At 39.4% G+C, this 21,317-nt stretch overlaps 1 protein-coding gene across 1 annotated transcript in view; it reads left to right on the top strand.

Annotated features, from left to right (window-relative positions):
- SPTLC3 (serine palmitoyltransferase long chain base subunit 3) overlaps window positions 1–18,850 on the top strand; it is a 158,440-nt gene extending 139,590 nt beyond the window's left edge. The window contains exons 10-12 of the mRNA XM_003933197.4: window positions 5,192–5,327; window positions 10,806–10,938; window positions 14,827–18,850. Of these exons, the coding sequence (XP_003933246.1) occupies window positions 5,192–5,327; window positions 10,806–10,938; window positions 14,827–14,940 (383 nt within the window). The 3' untranslated portion in view covers window positions 14,941–18,850. The remainder of the gene's footprint in view (window positions 1–5,191; window positions 5,328–10,805; window positions 10,939–14,826) is intronic.
- Window positions 18,851–21,317: the final 2,467 nt, after the last annotated feature.

The raw sequence follows: 21,317 nt of genomic DNA, 5'->3' as shown, positions 1-21,317 counted from the left end.
TGGGGTGCAACCTGGACATAAGGTTTGCCAAGCTCTCCAGGTGATTCAGACGTGGCACTCAGGCTGCAGAGAACTACTGTCCAGCAGGAAATGGTACCTCCCCTTTCGAGGACCTACCAAATGCCAGATAGAGTAAGCACTTTTCTCCCATTCACTTCTTGATTGCTCCCAGCTTTTCTGTAAGATAAACTTCTCTGTAACTTAAAGCTAAAACTGAGATTTTTAGATTTTTGGCTGTCCAGATGGAGTTTGATTTCCACTTAATTCCGAAGCCTATTCCTTTTCCACTCAACAGCCTCCACGGAAAATCCAAAATATGACAAAATAAATACCTATGGATACTCTCCAGAAGCCTACATAAGAGATTGTTTCATTCACTTATTTATGTGACTAGGGACTTTCCCTGTCTTCTCTGTAATATGTAGAAGAAGGATCCAAAATTATTTAATTGGAGACTCTTGAGTGTCTTGAAGGGAATGTGGCTGCCCTATGCAATCTTCAAAGCTTCCCTCTGCCATCCTGACATGGCTGTCCCTGTACAAAAGGACATGCACCAAATATTGCTTCTACTTTTGCAAAACACTCTTCAAGCAAAGATCTCAAAGCCCAGCATAATTAATACAATCATTTGTATCCTGTTTAGATGAGTAGCATTTTATATACCTCTATATGTATAATACTCTTGGCCTTCCAAGAGTACAAGGCTGTTTCCAATTTTAAAGAGTAAGCAATAGAGTAATTGAAAGGAGCTGTATCTTGGCAAATGCAAGACCTCAAAGGCATTTGTAGTGACCTATATGAGAAAGTGTGGTGACCACAAAGCGTATCAAAATGGCTTGTCAGCCATGCTGTGCTAAATGGTTCAAAGATAGGAAAGATAGGAAGGCAGAAAACATTTAGTTCTTAGGAGTCAGATACCCCTGGACTCCAATAGTATCATCTGTTTGCTCAAGTCTCTGAAGAATCTGGAAGCAGTGAAATGGTGACATGAGCTGATGATCCAGTTTCTTGGGTTAATCAAGGCAATAGGGACGGCCGGGGTCAATTAAGTAGCTAGGCATTCAGTGATGGATGAATCATTACAGGCAAGACCAAAGAGAATGCCATTGACAAAAGCAATTAAAGTCATTCAGGCACTTCCAGGCCAGGAAATTCTTCCAGTCTTCAAGGGGGAACATATAGGAATCATCAGGTCCAGCCTGATGAAGTCATCTGTTCATTGTGTAGCTAATGAGCAACAAAAGTGCTGAACGCACATGAGGACAGGCCATATGGAATACATTTTGGTGGCTGAGATATATCTCTGTGCCTTGATTTCAATCACCTTTAAACCAATCCTTACCATAGCCCTCTTTTCCTTTCCTTCTGACCTCAATCTCCCCCTACTCCTTATATTCTGAACTCTCTAAACACACAGTTTTAATGTATGGGTGATTTTTCTTAAGTAAGGAAAATATTCTCCTTCCTAATTTCTAGTCCTGCACTTTTAATAGTCTCTGTAAATATACAAGTTTCCAAGGAACATATCAGCATGTTATAAAGTTTCTTTTTTTAAAACACAAAGGAGACTGTGTCTATGCAAAAAAAAAAAAAAAAATTATACGGATGTTTCTACACTTCTCTCGATTCCTTACTTGTATTCATGTTGCAAAATTTAGAATTGGGGAAAATGGATATGAACTAAGAAACCATACTTGGAACTATCTGTTTCTTTAAAACCAAAGTTCCATCCAGGGACCCTGAACTAAAGGTTGTTAATGAGTTGCCATGTTGATAAAACCAAAGAACACTGTTCTATGTCCTGCTTTATTTTCCCCCGCTCTGGTTGCTGCTATGTTGTCTCCCTTTTCATCCTACTCCTACTCCTTCCAATCATTAAATGTGGGATTCTTCAGTCCCTGTAGTCTCACCTCATTTTTTCTTTTTTTAGACAATCCATCCATCTTTCCAGCTTCATCTTGTCCTACCCTCAACCACATCTTGCCTTGTGCACAACCTCTGTGTTCTTCTGCAAACCACAAGACCATTACATCTGGTTCCTAGGCCTGGAATACTCTCCTCTAGCTTTTTGTCTGGCTAATACTTGCTCATCCTTTGAATCTTTGTTCACTCTTCACTTACTGACTTTTGTCAGCTTTGGTACAATCTCCCTCTTATGAGCTCTCATAACACCACATAACATTTCTCTATACTCCTCATCAGAGTTGTAATTTTACATCCATTTGGGTGATTATTTGATTAACGTCTATTTCTCCCACTAGACTGTAATCTCTTCTGTTTTTATATCTTACTCTTCCTATTGTTACTAACCTTGCCCTGCCTACCTCTCTTCTTCATAGGTTGCCACAGCTTCTACCAACCAACAGCTTACTCTGTCTCACAGATTCTAATAAGCTTTTCTCCATGTGTTTCAATTTCTACTTCCACTACCAACTAAATTTTACTATTATCCTCTCTAAATTTTTCACATCCATGCTGTAATAGCAAGAAGATCTGGTTTGTAATTTATATTTATTATCTCTTTTTCAAAGCTCCTATGACAGACCAACATATGGCTTCCTTGCTAACACTGAAGTGGACTGCCTTTGGGTCAAAGGCATCCTCCATTCATTGTCTGTGGTCAGGCTAGAGGGGCTGAGATGTCAGCTTCCCTAAAAAAGAACAATAAGCTGGATGCTTTCTCCATCACAGCCTGCCTGCTGGGAGCTGGCAGAGTTGGGGAGGGATCATCCTTGAGAACTGGAGTTAGGAAAAAGAAAGTAACAGAAAACAAGCATGGACAATTGGGACATTTAGCATCCTACTCCTTAATCCATGTTCCACTCAACTAAATCTCCATTTCTCCACATATACGTGTTGTTAACACAATTAAGATGTCACAGAAGTTAAGTCCCTTTAGGCCTGATGAGCAAAGGAAAACTTAAAGGAATATTTGAAGTATTTTGGAAGTGATAGAGTCTAGTGAAAACATGTCAGATGTCTGGGTAAAGAAAGTACTCTTTGGGAGCCTGTCTACCCCTGGTTCACCTTCACTCCTTGGACGCAGCCCTTCAGGGTCTCTACCTAAAGTGAAGGGGGCCCTAGACTCCACCCTAGCGATATTCTACCCATCCAACCACTCACAACATGAGGCCATCAAGCATTTTCTCAGCCTTCAACTCTCGACTTCCTCTACTTAAAAAAAAAAAAAATTGAGACAATTATAATACAAACAGCTGGCAGAAATGAGAGTTTCATTGATCTTCAGAAGAACCGATGACCACCATCCCTTACTTACCTCAGCAGAGCATTATAGTGAGGAGCTAACAACACAGATTCTAGAATCTCTGATTCTAGAATTCAATTCTGGCGTGGCCACCTACCAACTATGTAAATTTGAGTAAGTTACTTGGCTTCTCCTTGTGTTTAACATAGGATTACAGTTCTTAACACCAATTTGGTTGTTGTGAGGACTAAATCAATAAATGTCAAGAGCTTATAACAGTGGTGACATCACGTACGGGTGAGCTATAATTATTGCTATTGATATTATTATTATGAGTGTTGATATTATTATTATGTTTTAGAGGCTACTTGATCCAATTAGTAGCTGCCACCTGGATTACTCAGGACAAATTTGGTTATAAGAGGCAGAAAGGAAATGTACTGGATCACACAGCAGGGAAGTCCAGAAAAAATGGTTTGGGTTAGGCACAGCTGGACCCAAAGGTTCAGATGATGCTATTGGGACTCTTGGTGTTCTGCGCAGGGGATTCTATCTGAGTTGATATCATTCTTAAGCGGGCTTCCTCCAGGTGAGGATAAAGATGTAGTCTGAGGATTATCTCATGCTTACACTTCTTCCTCAGTGGATCTAAAAGAAAGACTCAAATAGTCCCTGGTTATGTTCCATCATCAAACCAATAATCAGGGGGATGAAGTATTCCAACTGATCAAGACTGGCCGTCACACTACCTTGTAGAAAAGAGGAAAGGCAGGGCCAACCCTACTCAAACAGTATGGTTCCCTGGAGGAGGATGCTGAGTGGAAGATGCCCACTGCTCAACCCTTTCTCAAGGCACAATCTGGGGCTGTTTCTCTAAGAAGGGACAAGATGACTGTGACTGACATGTTTACTGAAATGTTTACCCTATTTCCATCTGAAGAGTCACAAAAACCCGTGAGTGATGTTCAAAATACCGAATAACCTCTAGAGCAGAATCTCTGACCAGTTGTCTGAACGTCTCACCACTTAGAATGGAGGTCCACTGAAGACAACCACTGAGATGTAAGACTGTAGAGGCAAATTCCTGCCGAACAGCAATTCTGCATCAAATGCAAACTTTGGGCTGATTTCTAGGGGACTTAAATGTTTAATCCTATTCAATCTATCTGAGCAAATACTATCTAGCTTGGCTGGCTTACCCACCTACTTTGAAGCAGGACCCGAGTAGACATTCATCTTCAGGATGGGACTTTCTGCTATTTCATTTACTTTGTCATCTCATGCGCATGAACTCTGCACTGGACACACACTTAGGACACAGGATACAAGATTTAGAGCTGAAGCACCAATAACCTTGACATAGACCTATGTATGTACTTTGCTTGTCCTTCTGTTTTGGGCCAATACTATCCTTCTTTCTGGCTTGGGAAAGCCGGGGTCCCCCTCTTTCCTCCCTTCCCTTAGTCTACCACCAAATGCCTCAAAAAACAGGCCTGGTCTCAGCAGGACTTGTCTTTGTCTATGAATGTTCTGTCTCTACAAATTCAGATTGGATGAACGATCCTTTGATTAGAGATTTAAATGAGCCAATTCAGCTTAGCTAAAAAGCATTTACCAACGTCTGGTATGAGGTGTGGGGTTGGGAGAAGTAGTTATGTTACTCCCTTATCTTGAGTTGATGTTTTTAAGTACACAGAAGTACAAAACAGGTACCTCCCCTGCCTCCCACCAGCTCTCCAGTGCAGCCTGCTTTCAGTTGCTTGTAGCACCTCGTAGCACCATCCCCATCCCTTCCTGTCTTCCAGGCTCAAGGCAGTACCTGGGCATCAGTGCCCACAACTACCCCCTAGGAGATATCTCCCCACCCTACTTCCTCCTCCCAGCTAGTGCTGCTGCCTGCAGAAAGACTTAGAGATGCTTGCCAAGTTGACCTTACTTCCCTCTTTCTAGTGGGAATTGATGGATTTCATGCCTGTCTCTTTTCAGGGCTGCAAAAAGTACAGCAACTTGCGAAAAACACAAGATACTTCAGACAAAGACTGCAGGAAATGGGATTCATTATCTATGGCAATGAGAATGCTTCTGTTGTTCCTCTGCTTCTTTACATGCCTGGTAAAGTAGCGTAAGTATCCAAGGCATCTCAGAATCACACCGAAACACAAGGTGACCTAAGATGGCTTTTTGACACAGGCATTACATTATGCATTTGGAATGGGGTGATTGAGTTTAGAATTCAATCGTACAGTTTCTCAGAAGCCACCTGCCTGCCTGTCAGCTAGACCTTTCCCACAGGTCTTATAGAAGGGGAACCAGGTGCTAAGACTGGCCTCTCTCCCTAAATTCAAGCTCTGTTAATTTAGGGAAATCACTTATCTCCTCAGCCTCAACTGTAAATTAAACACAATCCTGAACAACCTCCTGACCCAAGTTCCTTCTCTGTGAGAACTTCTGAAAATCTTCTCTCCTCATATTACCATAAAACCAATGTGATCAGGCCCTGTGTTTTCTCCCATTGAACTCCGCGCCATCTTAGGAAGAGGACATCCTCATTTCAAGCATGGGGAAGCTGAGGCTGACTGTGGTTAACCTGCCCAAAGTCACACAAGTCAAACAGCAGTAGAAGTAAGATGCAAAAAACCTAAACTGAGGCTTACATTGAAGCTCATGCTCAGTTTCTCATGCCCTTACTCTAAACCTGTTTTGGGGTTGTTTCCTTGATTGCAGCTTTGAAATTGAGCATTAGCAACAATTGCATAAAGAGGAAAACACGACTTTTTGTCAGTTTGGCGGGGACAGTTTTACACATGAGCCCTTCTCCAACCTGCTAGAGACTAACTACCTCTGTTATTAAAAGGAAGTTAACTGGCAGAGCACGGTGGCTCATGCCTGTAATTCCATCACTTTGGGAGACTGAGGCAGGTGAATCACCTGAAGTCAGGAGTTCAAGACCAGCCTGGCCAACATGGTGAAACTCTGTCTCTACTAAAAACACAAAAATTAGCTGGACATGGTGGTGCATACCTGTAGTCCTAACTACTAAGGAGCCTGAGGCAGGAGGATCACTTGAGCCTGGGAGGCAGAAGTTGCAGTGAGCTGATACTGTGCCACTGCGTTCCATCCTGGGTGACTGGGTGACAGAACAAGACCCTGTCTTAGGGAAAAAAAATGAAGTTAATGAAAATCCTTTCTAAAGGTAAAATGTTTAATTATGTCTCTGACCAAGCACATGATGGAAATTCATATTCAACATACTATGCATCAGATTTTAGAGGTCCTAACTCCCCTCCAATGTAACCCATTGCTAGAACTTTCTGTTTGACTCTCTAATCACCTGACTAGATTGGCGGAGTATTTGAAGTATAGAAAAGTACCAATAAAAGAGGTTTGGGTCTTACTTGTGAAAAGTCATGGAGGGCAAGACTGAGTTATAAGTTCCTAAAAGACTGATTCCTCAGAGTATGCTCTAGGGTCATTTTACCACAGCAAAATCACAAGCAGTTAAAACACACATGAGTTTTTTTAGCATGCCACATCATTTGCACCAATTGGCCCTTTGTTCACAGATCTGGGTCAGGAAAACAAAGCATGAAGTGCCCGAGGGGATCATGTGCTACAGAAACGGTGTACATGACACTGCTCTCTGATAATGTCAAGGAGGGGTGACAATGGTGACTGAAAGTAGCAGATAATCCAAAGACTTTAAACCATCTGATTTTTGAAGGTACACACACACATGCGCACACACACACACACTTATTCAAAATGATTGGGGAAATGATATGCGTTGGAAGAAATATTCCAAACTTAGCTCAGGTTTATCTAATATTGTATCATTAGCTCAAAAGAAGGCACTGAAAATAAACTCGTCCAAGGTATAAAACACATAATTCTGGAGTATTCCAGTGATAGTAGGAAGTGTTCTGGATAGTTCCAACTTTAATGATAAAAGCCAGAATTAGAATCCCTACAGGTTGGAAAAATGAACCAACCCAAAGAGAAGAGTACATAAGTAGTAAAAACAAATGTGTGTACTTCAAGAATTCATATAATATGCTACATATAAAATTATGTTCTATGGTGTGGTGAAAGGTTTGGAATAAAAACTCTTCCTAGCTGGGGGATCTTGAACAAGTTACTTAGCTTTCTAAAGCTCCAGTTTTCTCATTTATAAAATAGGATATACTCTCTATTTCATAAGGTTACTGTGAAGATTAAACAAGATGATGTCTGTATAGGAATTGGCATGTTACCTCTTATATAAGAGCTATTAAGTGTTAGCTGTCATTATTAATAGCATTAAGTCATTGATAATAATGGCATTTTTAAAAATGCTAATAATGTATACAAAGCACTTAATATAGTACTTGGCATGCCACAAGCATTCAATCAGTGGTAGCCATTTTACTACTACTACTCTGCAACAATGATGATCATTATCAGTTTCAACTGAGTGCTAGGTTGAGTCACCATGGTTGCATGGCTCTCCAAAATAACTATTGCAATTCTTGCATTACTAAAAATAAAACATCCAGAAAAAATTGTAGGTAAAGATCCTGCTATACTCTGCTTCCATATTGCTATATAGACACTGGATAATATGTCAAACCATCCTGTTTCTTTCAACTTAAGATTGTTTTTTAAGAAGAGCTAATATCACAGAATACTGAATATATGCTAAGTAAGGCTTTGCAATCTCAGTGATTGCCCATGGAGGGTAGGATGTTTAGCCGTAGTTTATAAATGAAGATGCTAAGACTTAACAAAGGTCAATTACTTTCTAAGGCCAGACGCGGTGGCTCATGCCTCCCAACACTTTGGTAGGCCAAGGCAGGTGGATCACTTGAGGTTAGAGTTCAAAACCTGCCTGGCCAACATTGTGAAACCCCGTCTGTACTAAAAATACAAAAAAAAAATATATATTAGCTGGGCATTGTGGGAGGCACATGTACTCCGAGCTGCTTGGGAGACTGAGGCAGGAGAATCACTTCAACCTGGGAAGTGGAGGTTACAGTGAACTGAGATCGCACCACTGCACTCCAGCCTGGGCAGCAAGAGTGAAACTCTGTCTCAAAAAAAAAAAAAAAAAAAAAAAAAAATTACTCTCTAAGACTCATACAGGTTATAGGCACCAGAGCCCAGAATTCAAAGCCAGTTCCATTTGCTTCATAAACTAGAGCTCTTTCAAACACATAGTACAACTCCCAAGCTTTAGTTCATAGGGAAAAAATGCTCATTAAAGCAATGCAGAGCATAAATTTCATTATGTTTAATGTCATCATTGGTGATTCAAAAGGCAACAATCACTACAAACAGAAAAAAAAAAATCTGTTTGGGTCACCTAAGGAAACAGAACAGGTTAGTTACAAAAGGTAGTATCACCTATTACTGGCAGGAGCTGCTGGCAAGAGCTTGCCCTGCTGTCTGGCTTTGTTTCCTTCTGTAATATTTCTTTGTTGGAAGTTTATATGTAGAAACATTTTAAAAATAGGGAGTTAATTGTATAAGCCAGTGTGGAAGCACTTCTTTCATTTGGTCATTTAAAAACCTTTGATTTTATTAAAGAATGATGATCTCTCCATATGTCCTCTTATGCAGAATGAAAATATAGTCTGTAGCCAGTTATCCTTTTGAACAAAGCCTTGTTATAACTCTACCACTGGAATCTTATACAGAGTTGTGTAATATGATTTCACCCATAAAGCATACATTTAAATAACCAAGAATGTATTGTATTTGGTACTTGGTAAAAGGTTTGTTCATGTAATATACTTGGAAGATGGTGTTATACAAGACGTAGTGATTCTGCATACAATGCAATGCTGTTTATTATTATTATTATTTCACATAGTTTAGTTTATTTTAACCTATTGACAATTGCTTTGGGGAGTACAAACAGAGGCTCATGATATAAAATTTCCAGTACAATCATATATATTAACTTAAGAACACTAGCTTTAGTAGAGTAAGGTTTAAATTCAAAAGTTCTCCAAGGAGACACCAGATTAGGCTAATGAATCAACAGAGTCATATATTTTGCTCTGCATTCTTTGGCAAAATGTGCTTCCTTCAGTACAAAGAGAATCATGCAGACAGTGAAAGCGGTCTTCTGGGAGACCCAAAAACTGGCCTGAGATTATGGGTCAGTTGGTTTGTACTCTAGCAATAAAAGCACTTGACTTGTTTCTCAGACAATTATGAGCTCTCATTCTGTGCAGTTCTGTGGGCAGCCTTCCATAGGGTGATCAAGAAACAGAAAGAACAGCTTCTGTTTTCAAGCTTTCTCAGCTAGAAAGCTTCATCTCCTTCTAACCTTCCTAGTTGAAATCAAAGGGCTAATCTTGCCTCACCCAAGCCGGGGGGGCAGAAAGGCTGTGTGTCCTGCAGGTCTTGCAGTCTCTATTGCTTCATCTAATAACCTGTGTTCTGTCTGAAGCAACCAAAAGGCAGACTGCTCAACAGCAAAACAAGTGAATGAAGGAGCAGGCTTGCTCTCCACATCTGGTTCAAGAATTCTTCCTAAGCTGTGATTGGAAGGTTTCTCTGGTGCTGTCAGCTTCCAGCCTAAAATAACACACCAGCAATCTCTTAATGCTAAGAACAGATCTGAGGCATTTACCTCACTTATAGGTAAAGTCATTCAGTAATTAAAATTTCCTGCAAAGACTAACAGAGGCCAAAGGGGGAAAAGAGTCACTTGGGAGTACATGCCTTTTTATCTGACCTTCACTCAGCACAAGATATTTACTGCCTTTGAGCTTAATATTCTAGAATTGTTACTTAGAGTAGTTCTGGAAAAGAAAGAGACTAGAAGGATGAAGGGAAGGAATCATAGCTTACCAAGGTTTTACTGTGCGTCAAACAGCTTTCTAGTTCTGTGACTTATATCCTTTAGGCTGTAAGGTTCTCTGTGTGAACATTTCTTTCCTGGTCTCCCTTCTGCGTCATTCCTCTTAAACCCAGTCACTGAGTGTATTATCCCTGTGCATCCCTGGGTATGTTCATTCACATATGAAACAATCAGGGGACCTTCCTACTTCTTATCTCTGATTTGATGGAAAATAGAATCTTTGGCCCTGCAATGAGTAAACTGGCTTGGGGTTGGATACTACAGACCCTCTGATTCTGGTCTTCACATTATACTCACTGAGTATAGGCTCCTTGAAATTTCCACATTATATTATTTGTAATAAGTTTTTAAAACATATATTCTTACAACTAATATAGATTCTTTCTTATGGACTTGCATTATAGGAACTGTTTTATACCTACGGATCCTGCAGATGGATTTTGTATCACTGCAGATTTGTTAAACCAGTGTAATAAACATCAGCATTTTCTGCTTGGTGTCAGAGACTCAATATCCACAACTAATCTAATGAGTGTGTCAGACCCATAATACCACATACATCATTATGAGAGGCATGAAGTGACTGACTGCCCATTTATTTGTCAGTTGTATTTGACAGAAGTTTAACAACTTCAATCATCTTCTATTTATTATCATAAAAAAGAAAAAAAGTCAATTAGCCATATTCCTTTTTTGTCAGGGTAATTTTGTCTTTTCTAAATTAACTACTTTTTTCTCTCACTCTTTCTTAAGGGCTTTTGCAAGGCATATGTTGCAAGAGAAGAAAATCGGGGTGGTGGTCGTGGGATTTCCAGCCACTCCCCTCGCGGAAGCTCGGGCTCGGTTTTGTGTTTCAGCAGCACACACCCGGGAGATGTTAGACACAGTGAGTATGCCACAGGCCGACAGGATCTCAGTACCGGTACCTTGGATTCAAAGCAAGTCCTTTTATTGAGACAGCTTGGGGTTCTCTGGGTTTCCCTTGGGTGGTTTAGGAAAACAACACTGGCGGAAGTCACTGCTGATAAACAAGGGCACGTCAACAACAGCCAACACTGTGACCACTCAGTAGATAGAAAAGAAAATCCATTTAGCAAAGACTTCAAGAGTATTTTGGTTTCCTAGAAAAGACTGACAGAGTAGCTGCATGTTGTGCTATTTACTTGATCTTAAATGCAAAAGCTGCTCTAAAATGCTGTTTTAGACGTAATTACGTGTATCCTGACATTTTTCATAGCCACAAAATCTGCCATAATAAAATAGGACCCAAGTAAGCAACATGTTGAAAAACCAACAAGAACAAATCTACATTACAGAAGCTACACCTAAGTGAAGCAGGAATGAGTTTAAAACTGCCTTTTATTGTCCCTTGATTTTCATTTTTATGTGAATGAGTAATATCAGAGAACTAAGCCATCTAATCAATTTGGAGTTAATGGGAAGAGTTACATAACATAAATGCAGTTTTGCAAATACTATTGAGAGTCAACTATGTGCAAACTTGGGGCAAAACGTCTAGGAGAAGATACTAATAAATGAATAACACATAATACGGGACAAAGTAAATTCATCTTGAAAAAGAAACATAGAGAACTGTGGGAGCATGAAGTTGGGAGTGAATTATTATAGTGAAGAAGATTGACAGGGGAGGTGGCTTTTGAGCCAGGCCTTTTTTTATAAAGATTATGGAGCATCACTCAAGGCTTCCAATCAGTAGAGTGACATAATCATGTCATTATGAAATAAATGTGATGAATTGGAAAGGGACAAAAGGAAAGGACCTAAAATGGAGCTATTTGAACAAAACAAGAGATGACAAGGCTAATGGCAGTAGAAACAAAAGAAACGAATCCATGAAAAAATATTACAAATGAACGGACGTGCCATGACTTGACAAATGATTGGATGCAGTGCATATGTGGGCAGAGAGAGAATCAAAGACAATTTGAGGTCTTTAGCCCTGGTGAATAGAAGGATGGTGAAGCACTTAAATGAGAGAAGGTATAAGGAACAACAAATTTTCAATAGGAGTGGAGGAACAGAATGAGCTCAGTTCTAGACATGTTGAGACTATATGTCCATGGGCCACCTATAGAAGAAAAATAAGATTCAAGAGCTTAGGAGAGTATGCAAAGCTAAAACTGCAATAGCTGAGGGAACTAAGGGATCATTACAGCCAAAAGTAGAAGGTGTAATTGTTCAGATGCGAGCAGGAGTGAACAGGGCAGACTCCTGGGGAGTGCCTACATTCCAGGGAAGATACAGGAATCACAGGTGGGGACCCAAACTTGCATAAAGCTAGAGCAGTCAGGAAAGACATATTCAGTGCGGTATTAAAGTCCATACAGAGGAGAAAGTTTTAAAGAGGAGGAGGGTCAAAATGCCCCTGAAAACTACAGGAAGTTTCAATGCAGTGAGGGAAAAGAAAATATTGGATTAGCAATTAGTAGAAGCTTGATGTTGCATAGAATAGGCAATTAAGGGAATGAATGGAACAGAAATAATAAAAGAGTGAAGAGGATAATTCGAGTCTGAAAATATACACATACACATGTGAACACACACACACGCAGAGTTGTTTTTCATCTTCACAAGGATAACCTCAAAATGTAAGTCAGTGTACTGTACACAGTAGGTACACAGTTAAAATTATTGAGTAGCATGTTAACAACTGAGCTAACCAGATTTTGAGATGAGTTAACTTTGTTTTCTTTTTCGAGATGGAGTCTCACTCTGTTGCTCAGGCTGAAGTGCAGTGGTGCGATCTCGGCTCACCGCAACCTCCTTCTCCTGGGTTTAAACAATTCTCCTTTCTCAGCCTCCCAAGTAGCTGGGACTACAGGTGTGCACCACCACACCCAGCTAATTTTGGGATTGTGTTTTGTTGTTTTGTTTTGTTCTTGAGGTGGAGTCTCTCTCTGTCTCCCAGGCTGGAGTGCAGTGGTACAATCTTGGCTCATTGCAACCTTCATCTCACAGATTCAAGTGATTCTCTTGCTTCAGCTTCCCACGTAGCTAGGATTACAGGCGTGCACCACCACACCCAGCTATTTTTTTGTATTTTTAGTAAAGATGGGGTTTCACCGTGTTAGCCAGGACAGTCTCGATCTCCTGACCTCATGATCCACCCACCTCAGCCTCCCAAAGAGCTGGGATTACAGGAGTGAGCCACCACACCCAGCCTAATTTTTGCATTTTTAGTAGAAATGGGGTTTTACCATGTTGGCTAGGATGGTCTCAATCTCTTGACCTCATGATCCACCTGCCTTTGCCTCCCAAAGTGCCGGGATTACAGGCGTGAGCCACCGCACCCAGCCAACTTTATTTTCTTTACACCCTTCTCTATTTCCCAGGTTCTCTAAAATGAGTATGTATTTCCAGAATGGGAAATTTAATAAATGGTTTCTTTTAAATGAAATGAGTTGGTGGTGAGAAAAGGCAGGCAAAACTTTCACGAAGTCTGACTGTAGAAAGAGAAATCTATCCCAGAGAGGGGTCATTTTTATTTATTTATTTTTTTGAGACGGAGTTTCGCTCGTTACCCAGACTGGAGTGCAATGGCGCGATCTTGGCTCACCGCAACCTCCGCCTCCTGGGTTCAGGCAATTCTCCTGCCTCAGCCTCCTGAGTAGTCGGGATTACAGGCACGCGCCACCATGCCTAGCTAATTTTTATGTGTTTTTAGTAGAGGCAGGGTTTCACCATGTTGACCAGGATGGTCTGGATCTCTCGACCTCGTGATCCACCCACCTTGGCCTCCCAAAGTGCTGGGGAGAGGGGTCATTTTAAAGATAACTTTGGTCACTTTTTCCTAGCACTGAGATTTGATGTAGGAAATTTAGAAAAACAGGGAAGAACATTTTAAATACACTCCTACCACCAAGAAATCAATTACTATTAACATGTTGGAGGAAATCTTAATTAATATCAGTTTGAAAGATTTCCCAAAGAGGAAAGTCCATAAGACCCATTAATCACCCTTTCTAACATTAACAACCCTCACTTTACCTCTTTCAAAGCATTAGACACTAATATTATCTTCCTCCTCATTTGGCAGGTTAAGAAAAACAAGCTCAGAAAGGTTAAAAAGGCATGACCAATACCATAGGATTAGTGATATACTAGAATCAAAAATGACTTTTTTTCACTTTCTGTATCTCAGTTGTTTCATGTGTAAAATGAAGGATACGTGTACCCGCCTCATGTAAGACAGTTGAGACAGATGAGTTCTCGGTCCCTGTGAGTTAATATTCTAGTATTTTATGGGACATAGAGATGACTATTTAAAAGCAGGGGATGTGGGGTAGCATGAGAGGACAGAGGATGATGCTAATCAGCTCCCACATCATTCCACATTATTCTTGGCCAGGTGGTTTGCTGCGTCATGAAGATATAACTTCACGTGCATTCTGCAACCTTATCCTTTTCTTCCACAAGATTACATATAAGTCATTACATTTTAAAATAAAGCCTTTAAGGGTAAGCATGGTCACATGTTTTTATTCTTCTCTTCACACTCTCAAAATAAAATAAATATTCATAGTGTGAAGTTAGACCATTTAATAAAATGAATTAGTATCTAACATTCCTCTAGGGTCTTAAACCACAACCTAATGCTTCTTTTCTTTAAAATTCTCGCTTATTTTCTTTAAAATCAAAGAAGCTAGCAAAATAAGACTGTGTGTCTTTGTGAGGCTTGCTATTAACCTGGGCTCTGCAAAGCAGGGCTACTTAGGTGTTCAATGATAGCTATTGGAAAGTAATCTCATTGCAGGTTTTGGAAGCTCTTGATGAAATGGGTGATCTCCTGCAACTGAAATATTCCCGGCACAAGAAGTCAGCACGTCCTGAGCTCTATGATGAGACCAGCTTTGAACTCGAAGATTAAGTTTCCTGGTCCTGAATGACACATAAAGACTTTGCGAGAAAGACCTCCCTCCTTGCCTCACAAGGAATATAAATGGATTTCTCCCCCTTCCTCAGGACAATTATGGTTCCCAGACCAGCTTGATCGAACTGAGGGAGACATTGTTGTTTTTAATGTCTCCAACTCGGACTGCAGAGACAAAAATACAATTCCAGATTTAAGTCTCTATTCTTCCAAGCATTCTGCTAGAATACACACACGCACACACTTCTGAGAATATTTTTAATGGCAATGAGCCTGTGTTTAGCTGCTACTGTGCAGCCTCTTTGGTTCAGACCCTTTCAGGGATTCCAACCAAATGCAAATGAGAGGATTTTAAATTTTCATTCAGTATGTTCACTATGTGTTTACTTATTCCATCTGCATATGTGACTGAGTATAGTGGGCAGTAACCATCTTCCTTGTTTCACTCATAAAAGTATCAGCTAGAACTCATCTGTATCATGGGACGTTCCAGGCAGGAGGGTAAAGAAATGTTGTTTCTACCACTTGTCACATTTGGACCTTTTTTACAGACAAGTGTCAAAAGACATAGTTAATGTTTTGAGGGGGAGAGCAGAACTGGCCAACTGCGCCTAGAGATGTCTTTGAGGGAAATTTTCCTTTTCCTCTTGCTGGTCTCCTACAGTTTTACAGCTGAGCTTTTGAGGTTTGAAAATTCAAGATGTTTGTTTCAGGAGAAAGGGAAAAGTAAGCCCAAGCCACTTTTAGGCCAGACTAAAATGGTAGTTACAATGACTTGAACCTTGTTGGTGCAGGGCACAGTGAATGCTTAGCCTGCATAGCCTCTATCACCTTAAGGAATTAGTTGTCATTTTCCTATTGAATTTTGAGTAAATGGTGAGATTCAAGGTCCTTAAGAATTGACTCCAAAGACCATACTTGAAGAAAGTATTGATTCAAGAAGGACATTTAAAAGCAAATACTGACTTTTACAAGACCCTTGCTTAGGCCTATTAAATTGTACTATCACTTGTTACATGCACTCTGAATTGAGAGAAAGTGGGCTGGCACACTTCAAAGCAACTAACTGTAATTTACCTGTGTTCTCTTTTTCTCTCTCTTCTTCTCAACACAAACACGAACTTCTATGGAAAAGGAGCCCTTTGTTAATCTGATCTAGTTTGTATGGAAAAAGCTTGTGGAGAACCTTATCTTTAACAAGCTCCCAGATGGTGCGCAGATCTGGAAACTCGAAAGAGCAGTGGTGACCTTTTAGGAAAGCTTCTGTAACAGTTCGAATGAGTCACAGAGCATTCCACTCCATCAAATGACACTGTAAACAAATCACTTCAAGAGAGGCTTGGCTTTGTGTGGCACAGATTGACCCATGCTTTCATGCTGTGCACTGAGATAGAAACTCCACCCACAGCGCCTGCGATGGATGGAGCAATGTGCCCTGATGCTCAAAGCTTATTAAAGGAAAAAAAGTGATCAGCATACAAAGTTTTTATGGGAAAATAATAACGCCAAGTGGGTGCATTGGTTTAAAAATGGATCGCAATGATAGAGTTCTTCATGAATGTTTACAAGTTGTAAGGAGTACTGTTAGTGAAAGAGGAAAAGAAGTGGGTTCTGAAAATGCAGTTTCCCATCCAATGATTTTGATTACAAAATTCCAACTCTTCTCAGTGAAATTGGTGCAGCTTTATTTGTGCAAAGAAAATGTGTCATAAATGTGAATGCCCTGAGTTTTATAAAGGAAACAAGAGGTCAAGAAGACAGAGACATCTAGTCCTTCCACAAGGTATGGCAATAAACAGCTTCCTTCCTTTCTGGATCTTTCTGTGATCTTCACACACACCTTCACAGCTACCCTTCAAGTTTTAAGCCCCTAGACGAGTGTCTTCATGAGCAGGAATGTCCACTATTATTACTTTCATGGAGGAGGTTGGGTCTAATTCATCATGGGAAACTACTTACATACCCAGTATGGAGGGCAGGGAGGAAGTTAGTCTCTTTTCATCAAGATCCAAGGGTACAGGGGCAATTTATTATACTGCAATGTGTGAAACAAAAGGACCTATTTCTGTCAGAGTCCATGTTGAATATGCAGGTGTAAGAACAACTGTAATCTCAGTAGAATGCTTCCAGAGTGCATTAGAAGGTGCCCAGGCTCCATAGGGCCAATAATATTAGAGTATATGTCATATAGAATAAGGTTCATTAGAAGCATGATTGTGAATAATGAGATTTTTAAATTTTTTAAGAAAAAGCTCTTCAAATGCTAGGCTAGCCTAGACTAAAAGGTTCATGATTTTAATTCAACAGGATTATTGAGTCTTGATCACTATGTCAGAGCCAAAAACATCTCTTTGGCTAGATCTGTTGCAAAAGAGGATTTTCTATAATTTTATGCATCCTCAGCCCTTCTGTTCACATGCATACACATGCACACACACATACACATATACGATTTTCCTTTATGGAGGAAGCAGGTGTATAAAGGTATAGATGAAGATCTGGTTGGTTGAGATATAAATGGAAGATGTTCTTGAAAATGACCTTCAGGAAAGCAGAAGATAAAGGTTCCAGATGATATTTGTAAGATGACTATATCTGCATAACAAGGAAATGGCATACAGTCATTCCTAATCTTAATACGAAACAATGGTGTCATGAACATTTACCCATATTGCTTTTTAGCATGCTTTGATTTGACAGAGACTACAGGCTTTGGAATTTACTAGGAAGCTGGCTAAAATGCATATCCCTGGGCCCTACACCAGACCTTTACTGAAACATAATAGTTAATAGTGCCCAGGAATCTACATTTTTAACCAGCCTCTAATCCATCCCAAAATTTAAGAACATTATTCAAACTTCTGATTTGATAGACCAGTTGGCTCTAATAGCAGGAACCTTATTCTTTTTATCTTGTTGATAATTAAGTGTATATATACTGGTAAAATTAATTTATTCCACAGCCAAACTTTTCATTGGGACATTTTGTTCCCATTTTCCAAGTAACTTCTCTTTCTACAAAAATGGATCTAATATTTAAGAACAATCTGATGTTCATTTGGGTAAAATTATTCCTTCTTCAATCTTCTGTATTATTCCTAAAAGATGCACATTTCCTTTTCATCACCTTGGCAAGATCTCGGCTCACTGCAACCGCTGCCTCCCGGGTTTAAGTGATTCTCCTGCCTCAGCCTCCTGAGTAGCCGGGATTACAGGCATGTGCCACCACCAAAAATACTAATTTTGTATTTTTAGTAGAGACAGGGTTTCTCCATGTTGGTCCATGTTTCTCCATGTTGGTCAGGTTGGTCTTGAACTCCTGACCCCAGGTGATCCTCCCACCTCCACCTCTTAAAGTGCTGGGATTACAGGCATGAGCCACCGCACCAGGCCTGAGTGTGGTATCTTTCTTCTCTTTTCCTGCCCTTTAAAAAACAACCTTCAACCTCTGATTATTTATTTATTCCAACAACAGCTCTTCAGTAGGGTAAAGGTCTTAACAGTTCTTCAAACAAACAATACTCTTCTGTATTTTTCTTCAGAGATAGCAAATATTACAAATGGCTTACTCTGATTTAAAAGCCTAAGTTATGATGATGATGGCACATTAACTCTTAAATATATGTTTTGATTTATAGCAATAATAACAGTTATAACACTAGCAACAAGAACAGCACCTGGTGAATTCTTGGCAATGTTCTCTGGTCTCAAAAGAGTAAGAACAACATATTTGAAGTCTGTACTTCAGAATGCCCTACTCAAGTGTGGAATGTTTAGAAATCAAAAGAAGTCTATATTTTAAATATTTCTAGGCAATTATTGTGGGACATTGTCTTATGGTGTCATGATGTATGTGAGGTGTGCCTGTGTAGGTAGGTATGTGTGTGTGTGTGTGTGTGTGTGTGTGTGAAAGAGACAAAAATATATGAAGTTTTATTGAAACATTTGAGATGACAAATTTCACTTTATTCTGCCTGTAAAATGTTAGTTTCTTCAATAAAAAATTACCAAAATCGACAAATAAAAATCATTGATGGTTTTCTGTTGATTAGGTTACCCTGAAAAAAGACTGAGGTAGAGATTTGTATTTAGGAATTTCATTGGGAAAATTGGTAGGAGTGGCTGGAGTTGGTTTGCACTGTCATGAGAACCAACTGTGCACATTTCTTTCTAATTCTTTATTCAGTGACATCAGATTGGTAGCCTGAAATTGGCCACAATGGGAGTATTTACACCATGGAAACTGGCAAACACTACAAGTTAGGACTCTAGAAAGCTGGCTGTTAAACATTTACTAGCACACTACTGAGACCACCTACAATGATACAATACCTACCTAAGAGTAAGGGAACAGGATTGGACAGAGGGAGAAGTTGAACTATGTTATCATAGCAAAGGCCTCAGCCAATTCCATGGAAACTGTGCAACTGAGATGATCCTTTAGGGTCAACTCAAATTGACAAGGATGCCAGATGCAAGCTATCAATAGAGCTGTGGGGCCAGGCATTACCTCAGGAAGAATAACTCTATTCAACTGACAACAATGCCTGGGAAGGGACTCAGCTGTGATATGCTATTTTTAAAATTACTTCTAATTGAAATAAAAAAATGGTTTTTAAAAGTTTTTTATCAGAAAATGTTAAACATACAGTAAAATAGAATAGTATAATGAGCCCACATGCACCTATTACTTGGCTTCAAACATTACCAGTTCATGGCCAATCTTTTCTTCCCCCACCCATTTTACTCCCTCTCTCACCAGATTACTTTGAAGCAAACCCAAGAAATTATATTTTCAGTAAACAATTTACTGAGTATCTCTAAAAGGGAGGGGTGTCTTAATTTATTCTTCTTTTCAATCTAATTAAAAACTAAGTCTTCAGGATAACAAAGCCATCAAAATGAGTCAAATGCTAACCTTTTTTTTTCTCTATTGTATAGTCTGCATGTAAATTCCCTGGATCAAAACTAAGAATTATTTCTAAAGTCAACATGTGGAGTCTCAAAAGATAATAAAGCAATCATTTTTAGACACTTACTATGTGCCAGACACCATATTAAGAACTGAAACATTATCTTCTAAGTACTCTTATAGAGATTAATAATGGCTTCATCTTGGAAAGCAAGAATATTCAAGTTATAAGGGGATTAGCAGTGCATAAAGAGGACTTCCAAAACTCTGATATAGATTGTTTTTTCTTAGAATGGCCATCCTCTTTCTTATCAAATCAATTTTCTTAAAAAGTTATTTCAGCTAAACTTTGTATATTCACAGGAGTAATTCAATCCAGAACAAGAGAACAAGTGAAACCAGTTTACCACATTTGGAAAAGTTTGATTCCCATGACAGTCTGGGTTTAATGTAGGGACTGGTTATTCTAATTTTCATTGCATCCCTAGGTCCAAATGGGAGACTGAATTCTCACATTTGCAAGTCAACTGCTCTGAGAAGTTATCACAGATACAAACCAATAAAATATTCAACAACAGAAGGTCAGAAAAGGAGCAAAAGGAGATTATGTTTTGCTGTGGCATATAACAGCACTCCCTTTTATTCAGCCCAGCTGCTAATTTTTATATCAAGAAGGGGCTAGTGATTTTGGCCCTCACCCAAGTTTATTCAGGATCTTTCTTAATTAGGTTTGGGTCAGCTGCAGTGCCCATAGCCAGGGATAGGTCTGGCTCCAATCATCACATCGTGCTCATACTTCATTATGGGCCAAGAACTAAGGCAAGGAAATGGCTGCTGCTTTGTTTCACCAGCCCAAACGTGTGGGTTTTTTTTTTTTTTTTCCAGATTTGAAGTATTGCATAGAGTAAAGGCATAAGGAAGACCAAAAGACATGTAATAGCTTCGCTGTGATGAGATCAATCTACCCTACACCTTGACTGTGATCCCCAGCATGAATAAAGCTCTGTGTGTGAAAAATGAACGGGTAGCAATGTGAGGTCATGGAAAAAGATCTTGGCATCATTTGAATAAAAACTTTTCAACAGGCTGATGCAGCCAATCAGTCTATGAGTTTTTGTAAAAGGGCAAAATAATCTCTGCCAACAATACATGACTTCCCCTTAATGTGTCTATTTTGTAAATAATTGCAGTTGTCATGTAACTATTTTTATAGTGTCCATCCCAATTTTATATCATTTACACCAGTCTTTTAAAAAACATCACACATAAAAAGCTTCAATTAATCACAGCCACAAATTATAAGCACGTGTAACAAAATGGGTTTTCTTTCATATGTAAGTGTTCATATTTTAAAAGGTAATTCAGTTCTCCCAAAAAGATTTTCAACAAAAAATATCCATGAAGAGTTCTTAACTCTAAAAAATTATGAAACAAAACTTCAAAGTATAGATTTTTAAGAGAT

Source organism: Saimiri boliviensis, chromosome 9, assembly GCF_048565385.1.
Source record: "Saimiri boliviensis isolate mSaiBol1 chromosome 9, mSaiBol1.pri, whole genome shotgun sequence".
NCBI lineage: Eukaryota > Metazoa > Chordata > Mammalia > Primates > Cebidae > Saimiri > Saimiri boliviensis.
This window is presented reverse-complemented; position numbering and strand designations above follow the sequence as displayed.